The sequence below is a fragment of the Thermobia domestica genome, chromosome 10 (assembly GCF_964235325.1).
Source record: "Thermobia domestica chromosome 10, izTheDome1.hap1.1, whole genome shotgun sequence".
In the NCBI taxonomy this organism is placed as follows: domain Eukaryota; kingdom Metazoa; phylum Arthropoda; class Insecta; order Zygentoma; family Lepismatidae; genus Thermobia; species Thermobia domestica.
This window is the reverse complement of record NC_137463.1, coordinates 222,980,267-223,003,158: the sequence shown is the minus strand read 5'-3', so window position 1 is coordinate 223,003,158 and position 22,892 is coordinate 222,980,267. Positions and strand designations below refer to the sequence as shown.

Below are 22,892 nucleotides of genomic sequence, written 5' to 3'. Positions count from 1 at the left end.
ATTTTTTTCTCCTAGCTTCCTTCGTTGTACAGAGATCTCCTTATGACTTGGGGGATAGAAACCTTGGATATATACCTAATAGTTTATTTCAATTGGATCGGCTCGCGAGCAGTATTGCCAACTAGGGCAATTAAAATCTTAATATATGTGGGCAAAAAATTGAAATTTTCGAATTTTTTTATAAATACGTACGAACGCAAATCAACTTACGCCAGTCTAACATCTGTCCTTACTCAACAAAAGCAAGTACAGATTGTTACAATTTCATAATTAGGGGCCGCGCGAAAAATTAGGATTTAGATTCTAAACCCTATGTTTTTTTTTTTTACTTTTCTGCTTACCATAATTTATCGTTTAACTATAACCTTCGTTTCTTAGATATTGACATGATACTTGTAACATAGATTATTGGTGCACCAAAGTTTATTTTAAGATAGTTTGTGTCTGTCCCTGAACAGTATTTATAGCCGTTGAAAATTATTATGCCCTATTTTAGAGAAAAATTTAGAAAATCCTTTACTCCCTCTTGTTGGCTTCATTTCCGTTTTGTTGGCTACATCGGACAAACGTACCAGTACCTGAAATCCTGGCTTTGTCCTACACAACGCGCTATGGAAAGTTTGAATAACATAATTACGGGAAGTACACTTGATGTTTACAGTAGACCTTGTTCTCTAAGTGGAAAGATAAATTGTGATTTTCCAAAGATTGAGATATTTTTCTAATGACATGCTTAGTTTCTTAGATATATTCGAGATACTTCTAGGATACATTAGTGTTGTAACAAAGTTTGTTTTAAGAGAATTTGCGCTTGTCTGGTACCAAGGTTTTTAGCGGCAGAAACTTTTTATTCCTGATATTAGGTGAGAAATTCGGAAAATATTCCACTTTTTCTTCTATAATTTCCCTCCAATCCGCAACATTGGAACAAACGTATCACTATCTGAAATCATGCATAACTTTTGATTTTTTTCTTTTGATTCGGAAAAGTGCTAAAATTTGGTGTGTACAATGAGAGGGAATATTTTCTTTCTCTTTTTGTATGGTAGCCAGCAACTTCAGGGTTTTACTGCACCTTGTCAACAAACCAAATAAATATTTTAGACGACTTGTGAGATTTAGGTGAAAATAGGTGAAAATGTTCCAAAATACTTGTAGAATATCCCTTTGCAAGGAATGCATCAAATTATAAACCTACATTTCGTAATAAATCTACCACTAGCTCGGAAATCAAACTAAATTTTTAAAATTCAAGATTATACTACAGTTCTTCATGTTGAAAAAAAATTACATTTTTATAAATAATAGTATACTAGTATCACTAATAGAAAGATTAACGGCTCTCTAAAATAATGAATATTTAAGTTTTCGCTAGCTTATATTATCTTTTCTATAAAATGTCATGCTAGGAATACGTACAGAGTTACGTAAAACAAATTTAGCTTAAGGAAGTTCCCTTTACACTACCAAATTTAGTTTAACCTTTTCGGATCCATGTCATTTTTGGCGTTTTCCTACATTTTCAATTAGTGACTTATTGCTCAAAAACTATTTAACCGTTAGATATGGTTAAGACCTTGCTTTTTACGAGAAGAATGGGACTGTATTTTGGTTTAAGTTACATTGCAGTGTTGCCAATGATATTAAAATTGTTGAGCGAAATGTATGGGTGAAAATTTATAAAAATTCCCTAAACGAATTTCAAGATTTTTTTTTAGCTATTATCACTTTTGCCACATGTGCATGTATTTATGCAAGGAATGACTCAAGCAAGGTTTCAGACCTCCAACTCTGGGGTCAAGTCGGTCTTTTAGGTGGTTCTAGGATTTCTAAAGGAACTAACACCGGCCATCACCTGGTGGAGTGAAAAAAGCCAGTGTAAACCTAGTCGAACCAATGACAGAGTGCCGACATACTACCGCTAAAGTCAGTCTGTGTTCAACTCGGAGCGAGGAAAGTGAGGATCACGTTTATTTTGGATCAGCATGGGGTATTAGTACTTGCTTTCTAAATAAAGGGTACCGCAATTACCAGGGTATAAAATGTCTCACTACTGCGTGATTGGCGGGGTCCTGTGAAGTCCTAGAGCGTGGCATGCTGAAAAAAGGTGTTAACCTCCTGGAAAACAACAGAACCGTTCAGTGATCAAATCTTGGCCAAGGAGATGCACGACAATGGGTTTTGAAATTTGTCATAGTCCGCGTTTTCTCTAGACCGCACACCATCTTTATTTCACCTCTTATCTACCATGCAGTCATTTCCTAGGTGCAAGTTCTTCTGCGATGTTGCTACGCTGCTTTCTGAGTTATAGTAATGGATTTTGCACCTACCTTACTGCACGTTCGGACCTATGACACAGCAACGGTGCAGAGTTATGAGCTGTACCTTAAGACATGACCTACATAAATACGCAGGATTACACACGTAGAATTTGATCGCTCTACGCCATGTGAAGTGGGTCAGGGTAAAACTTTCTCCCGCTCCTGTTGTTAGCCGGCGAATTACAAAGAAATCACACACATGTGCAAGTTACTTAGAAACTATTGATTTGCGAGCCCCGGTTCATATAGCTGAAAATATTCCAATATACTTGTAGAATATACACTTGCAAGAAATACATCGAATTACAAGTCACACTGTATAATTTCTTGTACACCAATTTTAAAACAGGGATAATAATCATTTTTGTTTTAAGTACATTCATAATTATAAAGATTTCTTCACATTCATGTTTTCAAATTTATTTTGAATCCTGCCTACAAAATCTCTTGAATTTGGTCTTCTCAAGAGTTACTTCATATAGCTTATAGAAAGTACAAAGCAACACAGGATAAAGCTCTTAGTTGCTTTACCGAAAGAATGATTGCTTTATGATAAGCTTATTAAGAAGCGAAAGGAAAGTAACCCGACATATTCGCAGCAAAACCTATTAGCAGGTATCAATGTTCTAAGTTTCGGTTTGGTTTCTGTTCTACTATGTTTTCTTAACACTTGGTAACCTTACTGTATCATGAAAGTTATAATATTCTAATATTATAATAAAGTAAATATATTTTTTGTTTGTTTCGTGAGATATACTACCCTTTTGGAAAGGAAGACCTGTTTTCCTCTTAACCTCATATGCAAACAATTGATAGGATGAAATGTATGTTACCTGAAAACAGCTAAATCTGGTCAAATATTTCACCCTGTTATCCAGAGTTTTTCAAAATTAATCTTCGGTCTTGGTTCCAAAGATCTCGATTTTGCACTGAAACAATTTATATCTAATAGGTAATCACTGCAATTTGTATAGTTATGATATTATCCTTACTTCTCCCTACTTCATGATTTGCTTTATAATTAAAATATAAATAATGTGTCAAATTTACGACTTAAACACATTGTGTAATAGCAATACATTTATAGATGAGATACAGTCAATGAAATTTCATTTTACACCTTCCTTTGTGATAAACATGAAGGGAAATGAGTTAGATGTAAGGGAATTCGTTGGGATGAGGGTCTTCTAATTTTACTTCTTTTTTTCAAGACAGACTAGTTTATTTTACAGAAAGTATACAATTACGCACACAATGAATAACTTATTTCCGTAATAGAGAATGGAAAATATTCCAGATCATATTCTGCACTCTAGAACGGATCATGCGTATTTAGAATTGGAGGTCTGTGAAGGTCTTAACTAATCAGCAAAAGACATTATAGTTCAATTCGATGTTGGTAAAATCAGACCTGAACAGCTTAAGATGTGTGAATTAACGTACTGTCGTTATAGACATTCTGTTGTTTGCAAGAAACATTTGTAGCCTATGATGCACGTGTTTGCCTACACCATCGACACAGTCTCTCGTATTACTCTGTACGTGAATTTAATTTTCGAGCAGCATACAAGGAAATTGCAATGACCAACTTCACAGAGTCGCCTACATATTTAATAGTAGTGATGAGGAACTTGAAAGAATAGACATCCTTGGATATTCGTTATAGATAAACCCAACTTGTTTTGTTGGAAATATGCCAAGTGTTGTTTCATCGAACTATTTATGGATCCTCAATGATCGGCAGTTCACTGTGAATGTTCATGGTCACATTTCTTTTCATTAAACCGTTTCTGGCAGTGACTGTTGAGATACAGACAAAATCTCGCGGCCGAAACATCGCCACCAAACTCACTGGAAAAATCTCACCTAGTCAGAATTTCGCGTGGCCAAAACCTCGCAGTCCAAAACCTCGTGGGACAAAGTCTCGTTTAGTTGAAACCTCGCCGTCTAAAACTCGCAGACCAAAATCTGTTTTTGGCGAAAATCTTGCGGGATGAAATTTCTCTACAAAATTTATCCAATGGGTATTTTAATATGCAATTCCATATTACAAATATTATTATTATTATTATTATTATTAATAATAATAATAATAATAATAATAATAATAATAATAGCAGCAACAACAAGAACAATATGAGACTTAAGTAACATATTTACCTTAGAGATTAGAAGCATAAAAATATTGACGAGTTAAAAATGAGTGGATATATACATATAAAATAAACGCAGAATCTCCGATACTTGGATTTGAAGTCCTAGGTGACTACAGTGAATAAAAAAACCTTCAAGTTCCACGTACGTGTTCAGGACCTTAATACAAGAAAAAAAGTTTATATGTGACTTTGGTCGGAAACGCTTAATTATGACGATTGATCTAATTAAAGGTAGTTAGCAAAATTTTTCATAGAGGGACTACACTGAATAAAACAATTATTAAACTTTATGTACGTGTTTTGGCCTATAATAGAAGAAAAATATTTATATTGGACTCTGGTCGGAAATGCCTAATTACGATGATAGGGCTAATTAAAAGTGGGTCTGCGAGGTTTTGGTGAGACAAGGTTTTGCATAAGATGAAGTTTTGAGACATGAGATTTTGGATGGAGAGGTTTCAGCAAGGCGAGATTTAGGGACATGAGGTTTTCGTCTGCGATATTTTAGTCAGGCGAGATATTGGCCCGGTGGAATTTTGGACCGCGAGGTTTTGGGAGTTAAGATTTTGGCTAGAAGAGGTTTTGGCCTGGAGAGATTTTGACCAGTTGAGGTTTTAGTCCGCGAGGCTAGCCTCAAGGTCTTGTACCCAGTTTGTGACCATTGGCTTATAAATTGCAACAATATTGCAATTGTCCATGTTATCCAACTGTTATGAACTGTGTTGGTTGCAATTTTTATTTTTTGGGTCCTGATTAAGTTCCGCATTTAAATTTGCTTCATTGGTTCTGTTTTCCTTGTTGGAAATTCACTTCAATACCAGGAGATCCATGTCACTGAGCCTTTTCCTTCGTGTACTACTTCACCGATCCTGTTCTCATGAGGTTAATATGCTAACAATACTTTGGTCATAGTATCCGATGATATAGCAATCACATTAACCATTAAATACGTTAATTGAACGTGCACCAACAATTTAACCTTCCTGACACAACCGCCTGCCAATTCCAACACATATTTCTCTTTTATTCTGCCTGCTGTTTTACAAATGATCATACAGAAAACCACTAATAACGGCCAGGAGCTGCGCACGCTTCTACAATGTTACCAATTTATATTTTACCCGCTTTACACTACAATTATATTGACAATTTTTTCTGCGTATATACATAGACATTATCAAACAATGTTTATCCCTTGAACATTATAACATTCGTGTTGGATATTGCTTTGAGTTGGTCTTTAACATAAAGAAAGCTAAGCATATAGGTTTCGTTTATAAAATCTAGTGTGCGCCTTAACTTAGGCTAACAAAATCCATGAATCATTTTTGAAATCTTTTGGTAGGTGATTAATCTAGTGATGAATATGATTCCATAAGAAAATTTGGCGCTCTAGCAATGAAATAAGGTTATGTAGGCTCAAAATTGCTTGGAATTTACAAGTAGATAAATGTAAAATTCTTATTGATTTGTTCTGAAATTATACAATAAGGAGTGTTCAAGTGAAAACCAAACTGGTTGAAGCAGGCATATGCCGCAAGGGAAGAACGTAATGCGACATCGAGTGAAGAGAATGTAGTGTTCGGCGTGCATGGTTGTGTGCCTTTGCGGGAGCCTCTCACATTACTCAAGATACAATCAATGATATTTGTATTTCGCCCAATTAACGCGCCAGTGCGTGTGAGGAAACAATGGCGTTCGAATTCACAAATTCGACGATTGAGGAGCAGCAATGTGTTATCAGATTTCCGACTGCGGAGGGTGTTATACTGGTCGATATTCGTCGTCAGATTCGCCGCCAGATACCGGGGAAACTGTGTCCGACAAGTCAGTGAATAAGTGGAGTGGCCATTTTCGTAAAGGCCGGCAGAGTTAGAATTATGACTCGAGACTACCCCACGCAAACACTGTAATCACAGCCGAACACATCGGCAAGGAGAATGACTTGGTGTGAAGTGATCCACAAATGTTAGCAGTGATGGTGAGAGTCGGCGACGACTCAGTGCAGACAATCCTGACGACAGATTGAGTTACTGGAAAGTGTACGAAGTGGGTTCCGAAGATGCTCAGCGACCGCAAACTGCAAACCGTATAAGGCTAGCACTGCACCACATTTTGCAGTATCATGAATAACCCACTTTCTTGTAGCGAATCGTTGCTAGTTACAAGAGCTGGTGCTGTAAGTTCTTGCTAGATACAAAGTAAGACAGCATTTAATGGAAACATGCGTCGTCACCTCCCCTAAATTTTTTAAAGTTGTTCCCTCAGCAGCCAAGGTGATGCTCACCGCCTTTTTCGACGTCCGAGGTCGGATACTTATCGAATTTCTGGAGAACGGAAAACGATTAACATTGACGTGTACTGTGAGACAATCCGTAGCCTATACAAGTCCATCAAGAGAAAACGGTCTGAGCTGAGTGGTTCAGAGAGTGATTCTGTTCCACCATAACGCTCGTCCTGACATCTTCGAGGTCACACAAAGTGTACTAGAAAAGTTTAAGTGAGAATAGCTTGAACGCCCGCCGTACAGCTCAGACCTGTCACCCTTCGACTTCCATCTGTTTGGTCAGTTAAAGATGTCTAAGGGAAGAACTTCAACTCGGACGACGAACTGAAGGACAAATTGGAGGACTGGCTGGCTCACAGGGGCATACATTCTGAGAACAGAGAATCCTTTGGCTCGTGAAACAGCGGGATAATTGTGCTCAGGCCTCTGGTGACTGAATACCCACCACTATTTGCTTGCACTCGCTCTTATTACAGCTACTAACACTGGTTTAGCACTTTCCCTTTACACACCATAGTTTATTCACGGTTTCTATGTGCGAATTCTGTTCTATTCAGTTTGCTGAATTTAATTGTTTTCAAGGTATTCAGCACTCGCCACCATTACTGATTTTCTCTTAGTTCGGCCAAGGTTTTCATTTTCTTAAATTCGCGTCCTATAGTTCATAGCAGCTTAAAAAGTTGTAATATTCATTTCCTTTCGTGCACAATCATATATCATGTGATTAGATCGGATTAGTACTTTAATCATATGCACTCTTACTTGTTACCGCAATGAAAACATTGACAAGCATGATTGTAATTCTAATATACGTCTATATTACACTTTAAAGTATACGTACTATTTAAACATGCACTACGTATTATACTAGTACTATCTATGTTTTATATGTTCTGCAAACTCTTTACAGTGAAAAATAATCCTAATAACACAAATTTCGGATGCAAACAAACACAATTAAAATATGACAACCCTGTCCGGTTCGGTAAAAATACCTGTGAACAATTAAAATATGACATCAAAAGCAATGACATCAAACTAAAGAAAATTTCTCAATAATAAAATCTTATTTTATTAAAGGTTATTAGGGAGTTATGTTAAGCCACGCAAACACATATACTAGGTTGATATTGAAACACGCAGACTTTTCATTCTTTTGTTCACTTTCAATTTCTGATCGATATTTCTCTTTCAGGTTTATCCTATGCATTCCAGGCCAAGAGGAATCGCATTGATAATTAACAATATATATTTCACTAACCAACAATTGAACAGAGAAGAAGCGGAAAAGGACCATTTGAAGTTTAAAGAGCTCCTCGTACTTTTAGGTTATGAGGTTTTAACTAAAGTAAATTGTACTAAGCAGGTAAGGCAATGCCAACTCTATTGAAATGTATGTTTTCTTAAATTACTATTTTCACATTTTTCTCAACATTTATTTATAACTACTAGATGAATAGATCCTGACCTAGGTAATAGTAAGTACCCCAATAGTCCTTCGCGTAATACGCACAGAAACTGTGAAAATGGATGGTTTCTCGTATTGCCGTCTTGTTGCAATGTTGTTTCCATATAACATGTAGTAAAATCCAGATTAGTTAAATTTAAGATAAATGTTCTTTAGCTATCAGCTTTGAAGTGAGGTTCGTTTTAGAACATGTGAGTGAATGTACTTTATTATATTTACTTCATAAATAAATATAATATAGATTATTTTTACTCAAATATTTGTCGTTCGCAAATAAATTTGTAATAATATAATTAGAAAATATAATGCTGTGTCCTTTTTCTTTATTCACTCAACTGTTTCTGTTACTATATTGTAACTATTAAATATCTTGATAAACTAAGGATTGTATAGCAACAAATTCTGATCGTAACCTATAACAAGAATTTCATCCTGTTAGCATGACGTTTCTATTTCATATCAGAGCTACAGCATCGTATCACCGGAAGTGCAAATGCTTCGATTTAAATCATTAACTATTACATAAACGTAGTTTTATGATCCTCGTTTTAACTCATTGATAATGAAAAATACGAGGAACAATACAATACATAAATATATAAATAACGAATAGGAAGGCCACATATAGCAGCAATTTAGAATTTTATTTCTCCATTGTATCCTTTTCACGAAAAAGATGTCACTAATCACAGAGGAACAAATATTTCAGAAAGTGTGATTTAAGACATCTTAAAATGAACTGTAACTTTGGATACAGGAATTCCTTATACCATAATTTGCATCACCTATCTAATGATCCAAATCCATAGTGAATTTGCATCACTATGTATCATATACATACGGAATTTTCTATAATGTGGAATTTCGTATAAATTTAATATTAACTAAAGGGTAACTAAGATATTTCAGATAATTATCAATATGAAGTATCTAGATTTAATGTATCGTATAATATATAAAAGAAACAATTATCGTCGCAAGTACTTTTTTTTTAAATTAGAAACACGTTTTGATGAACTTTCATAATGATTACATCACCCAGTTATATTCTGTTCTTACCACAAAACCTAAATGAAAATCACAAGTTCTAAAGCTGAGCCCATATACTTACCGATTTTTGCATCTGTTCAACATTGAAATGCTGTTTCACACATTTTGTTAAAGCTTTATCATCAACACTACGAACCCTACAAAGACGAGTAAATTCCTGCTGAACAAGTATAGGGACCACGTTCCTGCTGAACAAGTATAGGGACCACGCTCAAATACCGGTATAGTTGATGGCAATTCAAGAGCTGAAAAACTTGATACTGTATAACAAATGATCAAATCATCTAAAAGAGAAAAAGCATTGGAATCTTGAACAAGGGTGTAGTTTCTATGAACAAATTTTCACTGATAAGCTCCAAGACCAGGCCTTGACTATGCAAGCAATTTAATGTTAAAGTTACCAATACGATACTTGTTCCCCTCAGTGGGTTCTCAAAGCTGGGAACGTGTGAGGCTAGGAGAATGTTTCGTTAATCGTTCTTTTATTTATATATTGTTTCCTAGCCCTCTTGATTGCAAATACCACTGCCTTACAAACAAGAGGTTGTTTGAAGTTTGAAAAGATACGATAGGTAGACATCGATCCCCTACTAAGACGGACGCCCGTCTATTGAGAGTTATTCATGTGTGAACTCAGGGTTTTGTTTAAACTCTTCTATAACAATCATCTGAGATGGAAAGCACACAGAATTACAGAGTAGAATATACATTGTAAAAGACGCATTGTTTTAAATTTATGTTTATCACTTTCATGCTTGTGAAGGCTGTTTTTGTTAATTCAAGTTCCTTATTTGTCTACGTTTGTATAATTCTCTTTAGGAGACTTATATTTCGTCAACAGAAATTAGACTTGATAAATCTCCTATTTCCCTTGGCCATATAGGTTCAATTTGATTCAACGCTGAGGGCGAGCCTACAAAATTGCTAAGGGATTGTTAGTTTTCTTTGTGAACTCTCAGGCACTTTTGCAGCAATCACATATAAGTTTTCTTTTACATTGTTTCACACAAATATTTTATATTACTAATAAGATAATTAATTTGTAGTCTGAACTTCCTCTCTAGTTAAAACTCTAATCTCAAGTGAGTCAGGCCGAAGATCAAACTAGTAAAGAGAAAATTATGAAAAGAACAATTATCACAATTCATTTAGTCTGATACTTCGTAATTAGACAAAATAACGCTCATGGTAAGAATACAGAATATATCTTAGCACTATTGATAAAGTTTCTTTATTCTTTTGAATAAAGGTAATTTGTGCACTGCTGAACAGACTAAGGGCATTCCGAAACTAAAAAAGACACATTATATGTTGATATGCGTATAAAGAATCAATTAAAGAAAACTCTTAAAGTAGATCATAGAGGAACACTTCACAGTTGGTAGAATAAACTCACATTTTACATCAACTACTGAATGTCAGTCGTGCTATGGTCTCATGTTGACATTTCCTAAACCAGAAGGCGAGAAGAAAATTAGCTCACAATCATGTTATTTTTAAAACTAAAATAAAGGTAACTAATTCCATAGATTTACTCCCATGATTGAACAAGAAACTACGATTATTAATCAGTTAAGAATCAAAAACAGCACCTTAAAGAAATAAAATAATCAAATGCAAACATATTAAAGAAAAGTAAAAAATATATCCTTAAGATACTGCAATCAATATTTAACCCAAATAAAGGAACGGGAACGTTCCTATATTAATTCACCATTTTAGTCATAAAGCTTATTTACAAGAATGGTTCCAAAATGACGTATATAACTATAGACAAATTTCAATACACAATTATTTTGCAAACTATTTGACAAAGAAATAGATGCTTTTATGAAACAAAATAATACCCTTTCAACCCATTAGTTATATCTGACTAAGTTAATCTCTCTTCAAATTTGTATATATATATATATATATATATATATATATATATATATATATATATATACAGGGGTTACACAAAATACTCTAAAAACACTCCATACAGCACAGACACATAAGTTTGGCCCTCTACTGTACAATACGTGTCGCAGTTGCCGATCTTTTTTTGTTTTCAATGTGTAATGCTGACCTTCCCCTACCGTTAGCAGTAACCAGTTCACCTGTGAATGTCGTAGTGTGAAAGTGGTGCGGTAAAATGGGCGACCTGACAGACTTCCAAAGATGCATGATCGTTGATACCCGTTTGGTTGGAGTTTCAGTGGCAACAGTGGCGAAAATTGTGGGGGTATGGAAAGGCATACATAATTCATGGACAAACAACGTATGCAAAGCACAACAGTGGTCGAAAGACAATCCTGTCAGATAGAGACCGGAGGGCATTAAAACTTATTGTAGCAGCTAGAAAGAAGACCACTGCATTGAAAATTCCCTCTGAACTCAAATCCGGCCTACAGATCCCAGTTTAATCGAAAACCTTGCAACAAGAACTTCATAAAATGAAAATTCATGGCAGAGCCACTATCGCCAAACCCCTGGTCACAGCAGTAAATGCGAAGAGGAGTATCCAGTGGTGCAAGGACCACTACGCGTGGACTCATGAGCAGTGTAAACACGTAATGTGGTTCAATGAATCGACCTTCACCTTGTTTCCAACAACCGGTCGTGTTTGTATGTGGAGAACACCGTCGTAGGCCTATGGTACAGACTGTCTGCTCCCAACTGTAAAGCATGGAGTATGGGCAGTGATATCGTGGTTTCCTGGAGGTCCAATCATAGCTTTGCATGGAATGATGAATGTTAAGGCGTATGAGGCCATTTTGGGGAACCAGGTTCTGCCCATAGCCCAAATATTGATCCCTGATGGGGATGGCATCTACCAAGATGATTTGGCACCCTGTCACGCTGCGAAAACGGTGAAATCATGATTTGAGGAGCATGACCAGGAGCTATCGCACCTCCCCTGGATCCCACAGTTACCAGATCTTAGCATAATTGAGCCATTGTGGTCTGAGTTAGAAGGGTGTGTTCGGTCTCATTACAATCTAAAATGCTACACACCACGATTCAGGAGCTGTATACGTCCATTTCACGTCGGATCCAATCTTTTTCTTAACGCAAAATGATTCCCCACACCATACTAGGTATGATTTTCACACTTTTGCAAACGTTTTAGATTTTCTGTCCGACACCTATATATATCCATAAATTGTATACCGAAATTGCAGTGGGTGTGCAGACCCAATTCTGTAGTAGCTGGTTCCTAACTTATCCAGAGGGAACATCATCTAATATTGAGGGATCTCTTAAAATATCGAACATACTTCTTATTCAAATCACTCGTCATCGCAGCCTTTCACAACATGTTAAATATTGTGTTCCTGCGTCTAGATCACAGTTACAATTTTCTGAAATGAGTTCAATGGCAGAATATCACTTTTGAACAGCAGCATCAGGAACCACTTGATACTCATAACTTTCACCAACAAGTGCCAGGAAAGTAACTCTAATTTTGTATGTACTAGAATCAACTTTCATGTTTGTGGTACGAGAAAGAAATCGGATATGTATTAAGAGTTTCGCGTAAAATGATATACCTTTTTTACAAATTGTCTGGGTTTCTGAAAGCAATAGAAGGTTAAAACTAATATGCGATACAAAACATGCCAATTTTTCACACTAAAATATAAAGTAGTAACATTTTACCCTTGCTGAACTTTACCCGGAAACTGATATGCATATGAATTGTTTGAATGTCAAGTGTTGTAATCTTACAATGAAAAATCTTCAGGATGGAACCTTAAAGTTCTCTGAAATTATACGAAAAAAATCGTATATATTTTATGGTTTCGAACAAGAATATACTAATGAAATTGTTTTAAATGCTAGAAATGAATAACATACAGTCGCGGCCACCAACAAACGGCCCTTACCCATACCCTTCGTAAGAAAGAGCCCCTTTCGCAGGCATAACCACAAGTGACCACAAAAGTCTTTTCCGCACGTGCTGGAGCACAAGGTTGTCACATTTTTTCTTGGAAATGTCTGGACACCATATGTTCTCTTCTAGAAAAGCCGTAGTAGAAACGTATTGATGCGTGAATTGTGTAATAAAAAATGATTTAAAAAAGAAAAATGTTAAATAATCCATTGCCTACAACATAAGGCAAATCGGGTGAAAATATCAAAACTCAACACGAATCATTCTTTTTCTTAAAAAAGAAAGACATATAGAATATTATATAAAAAAGATTAAAATGAGTTAATCATCAATACCTAAGTAAAACTATTATAGATAGGAACATGAATTTGTAAGAATGTCTCTTTGACACAAAATCAAGGACTAAGAATAGATTGTTGTGAAGTATGTCTTATAGGAGAGTAAAGGAGGGATCAAATAGCTTTTGCTAAGAATATAGTATCTCACGAACCCTTGAAGTTATTTTATTTTTAAAATTCCGTTGCTGAGAAGGAGAAGTAGAGTCATTTTATATAATATTATACCTATAATTTTAGTTTTATTGAAAAAGAATCCCTGGTAATTAAAAACAAACATTAGTGCAAAATATCAGAAAATTGCAATTTGATTAGCACTTGGTTGATAAAGCCATTAGTAAACTAAACTTAAAATAAAATTTAAAACAGGCTATTGTGAAAATGATGACTTGTATGTAAATATTTTACTATTGTATTAAAATCAATATAGTTCAGTTGCTTGCAAATGTCTTACATGAAAACGTATCCTAAGGTTAGTGACTTGGGCTGGGTTTATGGTTATCATTGAAGCCACTAAATAGGTGATATTAAATAAATGTTTTTAGATTTATTCTATATTATCCCAATCAGACGCGCGGAAATGATTTAACTCGATCTTGACTAGTGTTGCCCACGAGAAGAGATGTCTTGTTAAGTTTGAAGTAGTCTTGTCTCGATTCTCAAAGAATTATTTTCACCTCATCTCCAAAAAAAAGCTTGTTCAGTAATTTTAAATTCTTGACTTTTGAAAGTAATCTTGGTAAATTTTTACATTTAGCAATAAGAAATGTAAATGCTTTATTGGGATAGATGTTAAATAATTAGTATTAATTAAAGATATATATCGCCCAGGTTTCTTAACCAATGTTCATATCGAAATCAGATCTGTAGCTAGAGTTAGTTCGTCTTCGACTACCTTCAGCCCTCCTGAAATTTTCACTTCTTTGTTGGTTGTATATCAGATAACTTTGCTTCTATGTTTTTTTCGGTCTTCGGGTAATGAATCATAAAGGATAAAAGAAATATATTGTATTACTAGTGGTAATAAAATAAAACTGCCACGTATTACTCTAACTATATTGAATTCTTCTACAAGAGCAAGCGTTATCATATTACAAAATAAAAACTTGCAATAAAATATATCTATATTTTAATTAACGCAAAAATAAATAGGGAAATTATTTTTAAATATGAAGTTCTGTACCAGTAAAAGCATGCAATTATATGTTCGCCCATTCGTGAATACAAATATTTTGAATAAGAAAAAAAAAAACTAATTGAACAGCAACTAACCACTAATTTTAAAAGGTGCATGATCTACGAAAATAAGAGAATATTAAAAATTATGGAGTACTGCCTTCCCAGGAAAATTGCTACTCCTGATCTAAGTCAGAATCGTCTGTTGACAAATCTGTTATTTCTACTAAAACTCTGACTGAAGTTGAGTTGACTGAAGATTTCTGTAACTGTCTTCAATATCCTGTACGTGTCTTATGTAATTTCTCCAATTGTCAACTCTAATTTTGTTGAATGCACTATTTAATAGACACCACTTTTGGTAGGGTGTCTACCGTCCGTTTTAATTGTCACCACATCACTTCAATTGGGTTAATTACGCATTAGTATGGAGGTAATCTTAAAATAACATGCCCATATGATGCTGCGAGTTCGTCTATTGCGTACCTTTTTCTTTTTCCGTTCGCAGGCGGTTGTCCATCAATAATTTGGAGAAGAACAGGTATTATTGGGACCGGACTAGATATGGCACTATTGTGGTTTCGCACATAATTAAGAATAAATTCTTTTCTCCATGAAGTATTAGGCTTTGGATTAATTACACGACTATGAGAAGGGCATTATTTAAATATATAGACGATACCTCCTCTAAGCGTTTAGTATTGAGTCATACCTCCGGGATTTGCGCCAGTGAACTATTGTTGGCTATAAAAATAAATTGAGTCTTTCTATAAGGAACGAAGTTTATTGAGAAAGCATTTTAAGCTAAGATTTTTCTTTCTTTCTATTTCTTTCTTTAATTTTCAAAACAGTAGAAAAACTGTTTTAACTTCTTTGTATGTGTTAAGGCTCATTCATGGATGAAGACGACATAAGTCAAACTTTCTTTTTTTCCTTTATATATAAATTGAAAAAAAAATACGTTTAAATTTACAAGAATATGATTTATTTTATTATGGTTTGCAAAATCCGGAAAACTATAAAACTCAAGAGGAAAAAAGGTAAATAACTCTACTACCTGCCTTAAGTTGTATATTGTAGTACCAAAGCCTCTTGCAGGAATTGAGAATGAATAGTTACCTTTTTTAGAGGCATTTACACTCTTCGCTATTTTTCTTTTTTATATCATTCGAAGGAAAGAAGAACCTTTTAAAAAATGAAACCTTCGTTAGTTCAGTTTAGAAATCTGGCGGCATTGACGCCTTTGCGAACCTCAGCCATGTTTGCGGTTGCTAAGCCACAGGGGTAGACGAAAGAGTTTCCTCTTCCAGGAAAAATAGTCGTTTATCCGTGGCCCCGAGATTACTTTTCATGAAACTTGCATTACAATAAGAAGATTAAAGTTATCTTCCAGAAAATTTTAACTTTCGAGTTGAACTACTTGGTATCTAAACGCCTCGGTAAGAGACATTTCTGACGAAATTGACTTATTAGGTGTAATGTTTGAAACAAAGATGAATACGTGGAAATGCACTAGTAGATAGCAGGGGAACTTCTCCTACCGTCGCTGGACATCGCGAAAAGAGACAAGTTACCAACTAGCGGGAAGATACATAATAGATATGTATTATAAAGGTAACAAAGAATGTTCTGTTGCATTTCCACCTATCATCTTCGAACATTGATATGTCACCTAAGACATACCTAGATCAAAAATAGTTTTCATCAGCATCAACGACCTTCTGCAAACGATTTGGAAGGCCATGGATTCCATCGCATTGAAGCCAAGAAGGTACTAAGTGCATTTTGCACCTCCACTACGGATTTGAACTGGCGTCCTCTAAGGTGGTTGTCCAAGAAATGGAACAGGTAATAATCGGACGGCAGAATGTCCGAGGATATGTTGCTTGCAATAGTGTTTTCAATCCAAAGCGTAGAATGGTGTCCCGGATCATCCTAGCCACGTAGGGCTTAGCGTTGTCCTATAACAGGAGAATCACTTTGCCATTCAGAAGTCCTGGCTTCCGAGTTTTGAGTTTTTCTTGAACACGGCTCAACTGCTGACAGTACACAGTTGCATTGATGTTCTGGCAAGGAGATAACAGTTCCCGATGGACGATGAAGCGAGCAGTCCACCAAATACACAGGAGAACCTTCTTTTGGTGCAGTGCTGTTTTGGAACCGGTTCATGAGATGCTACCCAATGATGACGGAGCCGTATAGCTTCGTACAAGACCCACTTCTCATCACATGTCAACATCCTTTCCAGAAATAGGTACTTCCTCAGACGAGACAACAAGGAAACACAGGTATTTGTTTGTGTTACCTTCTGACACGGAGTCAAATGATTTGGAACCCATCGACCCAACTTGTTGTGCTTCCAGAGTTGATGGAGGTGCTACCGAATAGTTTCTCCACTCACACTGAAGTGTAGTCCCAGTTCCTGAAATATCTGGCCACTGTTAGTCTCAATTGCTGCCTAAAGATATTCATTTTGTACATGTGTTGGTCTTCCAGCACGTGGTACGTCTTCGAGGTTTTGTCACCTTGTTAACCTGTTTCCTTAAACTTGTTAAACCACCGCTACATTGTCCGCATCGTTACGACACCCTCACCAAAGTCTTCACATACCTTCGACTCTGCTGCAGCGGCGTTTAACTCACGTTTACACTGGCACAGCATACCCGCTCACATGACGCTTTATGGCGGCCCCATTTTCACTGTACCCTTACGGAAGTTCACGCTATAACTGAACTTCCAAAAAAAGGTAGTACATTGGATATACTCACACCAAGAACTGAATTTCGCCTTATATCCGTTCGGATTCAACTCATAGTGTGAGTGCCAATGGAATACAGACCTTAACAAAAAGCGACAGAACTATCTTGGTTAACTTTATAGGTATGTACAGTATTAAGTAAAATGGTTGGGAAAGGAATAATGCTAAAATACCAATGTCGGCGTTTCAAAATCTAATCAAATCCTGCTATATTTTTGTTAACAGAAATTACGGGATAAGGGGGGTTGTCCATTTGTGTGGGGGTTATGACCGTTTGTGTGAGTGTTTTGACATTTCTTGAGTGTGGGGGTTTTGGCTGTGGGGGTTTTGACCGGTTCCCTTATTTTTCTGTTAGCTTAAATTGTAAAGTAGATGTTTCGAGATAAATGGCTCATTTATCTATATCTATATCCATCTAAAATACAGTGACTAAATGTTTCTGAATGTTTACCAGTATCGTAAATGTTTCCCAGAACTTTTGACTCTATTTTTTCAACATATTCTTTCAAACATATTTTGCAATGACATTTTGTTTTCCTTTTTCTTGTACAGAATATGGAGAGTTGTGTAAAGGAGTTCGCTAATAGTATGGATCACAAACACAGGGATTCGTGCATTGTTGCTATCTTCAGTCATGGTTTACTTCATGTTATTATGGGAACAGATGGAAAGTATCTTTCTACCGAGGACATAATTAATGAATTTTCAAATGAAAACTGTTCTGTACTTAGAGGCAAACCCAAAATATTTTTTCTCGGTCCATGCAGGTATTTACAATTTTACCCTTAATTAGCAAATACTATTACTTTATATTTAGTGTTTCATGAACTTTTGCTGAATGTTGTAGTATAGGAAATATTGTGGACCGTTGAAAATTCGGACAATGATGAGACAACAATATTTTATTTTCATTTTTGTAACAAATCGCAATCAATGTATTTGTAACGAATAACAAAATGGAAATATTAGGAATATTAGAAATTATTCGAAATATTAGAAAGAAAAACCTCGATCACACTAATAAAAGTGAGAATAAAGCCAATAAAAATCGCATTATCTCCCAAAACCTGACTCACATTTTAAGACATTCTTCATTTTTCTTTTGTCTATTTGGATATTTTGGAGAAATGTGCTAGATACTAAGTGGAAACAAACCTTCTTCATAATACGGATTGTTAAAGCCAGATTAGAATGTCTGACCCCTAAGCTTGTTAGATCGCATTTTTTCGGAGCTTTGTGCAGGGCAATGTCTGGCTTGGCTCAAAACAAGTTTCACTACAAGGAGACTTATGGAAGTGTCAGTGACCTATTTGAATCAAACATTACATAATTGTAGAACATCGAAACATAATCAGCCCGTAATTTTTTATTTCGGCAATAGTGAAGGTTTAAGGGTAGAATACACGGTTTGAACGTTAGGAGTGGTCTACAAGGATAGACCGAAAACAATCATTTAATATAGAAGAAACCATACTGTCAGTGGCGGTTTAGGACAGATAACTCAGAATCTGACGTCAAAGTTACAAAATTTAAAATGGCGGATCCATACAGTAATTACAATTACAAAATGTCTTCTGGCTTGAAATTCTCTGCACTTAGCCGTGAACAATTATAGTTTGCAGGGGTTACTACGAGAAAGTTGCAGACCGATTTGAAATCCCTTTCTATTAATTTGAAACCCCTTTATTTTAACGGAATGTTTGATTAAAATGACTCTGTGCACTTCTCCCTACTCGTTGTAGTTATGTATAGTGAGTCCCCTCGCCTGCCACTATGTCAGAATTTCACATATTCTCAATTGTTACAATTATGAGTTTATTGAGAAAACGCTTCACAGCAACGATATTTAGTAAAAAAAAAATTGCCACAAACATTGGAAAAGGCTTCACAGTAATGCTATTTGGTAAAAGAAAATGTTGGCATAACGATGCGTAAACATCATTTACACCAAGCTCACCTTATTACAGTAATAACGGTGACAAAACCCAAAATGCAACACAATCTCCTTCCAAATAACTGTTTTCCTATCACTCATATCTAATAAGATAGAAAACTGATTATGAATCTGTGATTTGGATCTAAATACATTCTTAGTTATGTTATAGTTGTAGAGGACATATCAGTAAAATGTCTCAAGAAATTTTACCAAGGCCTAAAGACGAATACATCAAGAGGCTGAATCCTACCAGTTGTTAGCGGCGAATGCTTTCTGTTTTGAGGTACTCTTTTGCTCGTAAAATAGGTTGAAGAGTTGATTAGTTGTGACCACTCCAAGAACCTAATAACAAAATGAACTTTGCATTACACCCAGGGAGAAAATACTCTTGAAACCATGATGTCACAATACCTAATTTTCCGGAATTTGATGCTTTCACACTGACATTTTCAGATTAAAAGAGGTTGTTTTGGACTATAGGACCAAATGTTTCATTCTTTTCCTGCAAATTAATTTACAACGGTGATACGTAACAAAATGCAATTTTTAGAAATTAAAAGTGTTGCTGTGAGTCATAGATTTATTGACTGTGCCGGACATTCTACTGTTTGTGTCTCTGTAATCGCCATAGTGAGAGACGCAGAGACTCACTTTAATCATGCATCACATTAAAACGAGTACAGAAAGGGCTTTCAAATTGGTCTGCAACCTCTTCGCAGTAATTTCTGACTACTATAACTCTTCTTGGCTAATTCCAGAGAATTTCAAACTAGAAAACTTTTTTATTGTAATCACCATATTGCATCCGCCAGTTCGAATTTTCTAATTTTGACGTCAGATTCTGAATCAGCTGTCCGAAAACCCCTGGTAATATGTTTTTTTTTCTAAATTAAAGGCTGTTTTTGGTGTATGCTTAGAGACCACCCTTAACGTTTAAAGGGCGGTTTCCACCCTTAGAACTACACCATTTCTGAAACAAAAAATAGTGTCGATTATATTTCGATGCTCTACAAGTGTGCAATGTTTCATTCAAATCGGTGAGTGACACTTCCGTAAGTCTCCTTGTGAGTGGTTTTAACTTTCGTTAGGGAAATTCCAGTCCGTTTGCTTGTGGGAACTCATCCATCAGAGGAAATAGCTTCTGCGGTCAGAGAATGGGAGTGACTGCTGCAGTGCGGTGTTCTTTGCAGCTCTGTTGTTCCATTCATCGCCCCTAGTTCTAACATTTGCCAGCAACAACGAAAATACAACCCTGTTACTCTTGTCGATTGTATCTCACAAGAATACATTGCACTAGGATGTTTAGTAAGGACACTCTGCATGTTTATTACAACGCATGTGAACTAATGCAGATAAGAACATGCAATAAGAAATTTGAAGCTTATGTTTGAGAGCAAGCTTTACTTGTGTTAGGTAACCGTAATAACTGGACTTAGACTCTGCAAACCTAATTTCCGAACTGTCCTCGTATTTGATGAGAAGATAGAAACATGATTCTCATCTTTAGAACCATCCGTATAAAATACTTTATAACACGGTTACTGTTTTGACAGTGCTCCAAACTTTTCTTTAAATTCCTGAGAATTTGTCTACTGGTTGGTGTTCAATGGCTACCGAAGGAATCAACAGCTGAGGCGGAAGAGCAGAAGCATACAGCAAATATGGAGACGGATAGTCAAATCGTCTGCATACAAGGTTTAGTATGTACGAACGCACTATAAGCCTCTGGGTAGGTAGTCTGCCGTAATTCTGTCCACCACACAATAAATAACTCCAGGGATTTTAAAGAACAAAAGAGAAATGTCCTGCATAGTTTCAGGGAAGGCTCTCGAAACGTATGTTTTCTAAAGTTTAATGATTTTTACCTGAGCTAATAGGAAACGTAGCAAAAGGTAACCGATTTTTCAGATGATATACGATTTTTCAGGTGTGAAGCCGTATCAAAAAAGAGGAGGGAGCAGAGAAGTTAACCGTACATTCGTAGTCTAAATTAGATGGATTACACTGCAATAAAATTGTAATAGAGTATTAAGATCAGTACTGTAGATGCGATCCTCTACGAACGTCTACGCAACATTTCTCACCGTAACCTCAGTAATCTCTAATACTGTAGTATTTGCATTTTATTCTGCCCACTAGGACTCTCGGTCTCTGAGGGATACCTAAACACAACTTGGCCGCTATATATAAGGAAAGAAGTTTCATATAAAAGGTAATTGGAAAGTCAAAACTCCAATGCACAATGTTTTAAGCTCTAAATGTTACATAGATGAGTTTTCTTTCATAAGACATGGGTACATTGATGCTCTCTCCGAGGGTACATAGTACCACCATTTAAATTTCAACTCACAAAAAATAAAATTTTACAAATATTCTCTAGAACACAAATATATAACTGTGAAAATTTACGTGGTCTTGCTTATTCCTTCTATGAGTAACGAAATAAAAAATATTAGTATTGCAACGTGTTCGCAACATGATTGGTTATTCATCTAGTTAATCTTCTTTGGTGATCCGTTAATATAACAAGTGGTTGTATAGATTATTACTGGAGTCAATTCTCTTTTCGTAGAACATAGGCGCAATAATGTTTTCCTTTTGAAATAACTTCACACATTGAGTTTTTGTTACAACCTGTAGTTTAACGTTATAGGTACAAACTTATTCCTTATGTCATATGATTCGCTAAACTGTTTCAAATTATCGTTTAAACTTTTCAACAGAAGTTTTTGAAAAGTTTTGTTTAATTTTTTAATCGTCTCTGGAATCTTTTAAAATTTTCTTATTGATTTTTAATCACTGCTTGATTTTCATTTTTTTTTCAAAATTTGAAAACCCTAATATTATAATTACATTTCATAGTCTAAAATCATTGCTGCAAAGTTATTCTTAGTTCAATCTGATTCGCTAATCACTATAAAACCTTTGTTAGAAGTTTTTTTAGTTTATCATAAAATATTTAATTTTAAGATTTTGAATCGTAGTACTATAGTTACGGCTCATAGTCTGTCATTTTTGCAAAATTATTTTTGATCCAAAGTGATTAGCTGATCACTTTCAAATCTTTTAAAATTATTAAAAGCATTTCAAAAATATTCGTTCAGAATAGTTCGATATGTTTTAAAATTTTAGTTAGAAAACTTTTGAATATTACGATTGTAGCTACGCTAAGGCCAATGTTGGAAAAAATTTTGACTTTAACCGAAATACGTGACTAACATGTTTAATATGTAAGAATAACAACTTCATGATATCAACGTTAGTCACAACTTTTAGTCTAAGCCATTAAAAAAATATCCTGTTGCACTATGGTTGGCTAATCACTTTAAAATTTGAATATAAAAATTTTCTAGTTTTGAATACTTTTGTATAAAATTTTCTCTTCTTCTGTTTGAAATTTTAGTTTAAACGTTTATTGAAAGTTAGACTTGTAATTACGACTCTTATTCTAAAGTCGTTGGTGGAAGAAATATCACGTGTTGAAACCTAATAGGTAACTAATAACATCTTTTGATATGTGACTAA

At 35.3% G+C, this 22,892-nt stretch overlaps 1 protein-coding gene across 1 annotated transcript in view; it reads left to right on the top strand.

The window, feature by feature from the left end:
• The window catches only part of LOC145662184 (caspase-3-like), a 207,984-nt gene that overhangs the window by 68,476 nt on the left and 116,616 nt on the right, over positions 1–22,892 (top strand). Inside the window, exons 4-5 of the mRNA XM_081727516.1 lie at positions 7,960–8,130; positions 17,984–18,198. Of these exons, the coding sequence (XP_081583642.1) occupies positions 7,960–8,130; positions 17,984–18,198 (386 nt within the window). The remainder of the gene's footprint in view (positions 1–7,959; positions 8,131–17,983; positions 18,199–22,892) is intronic.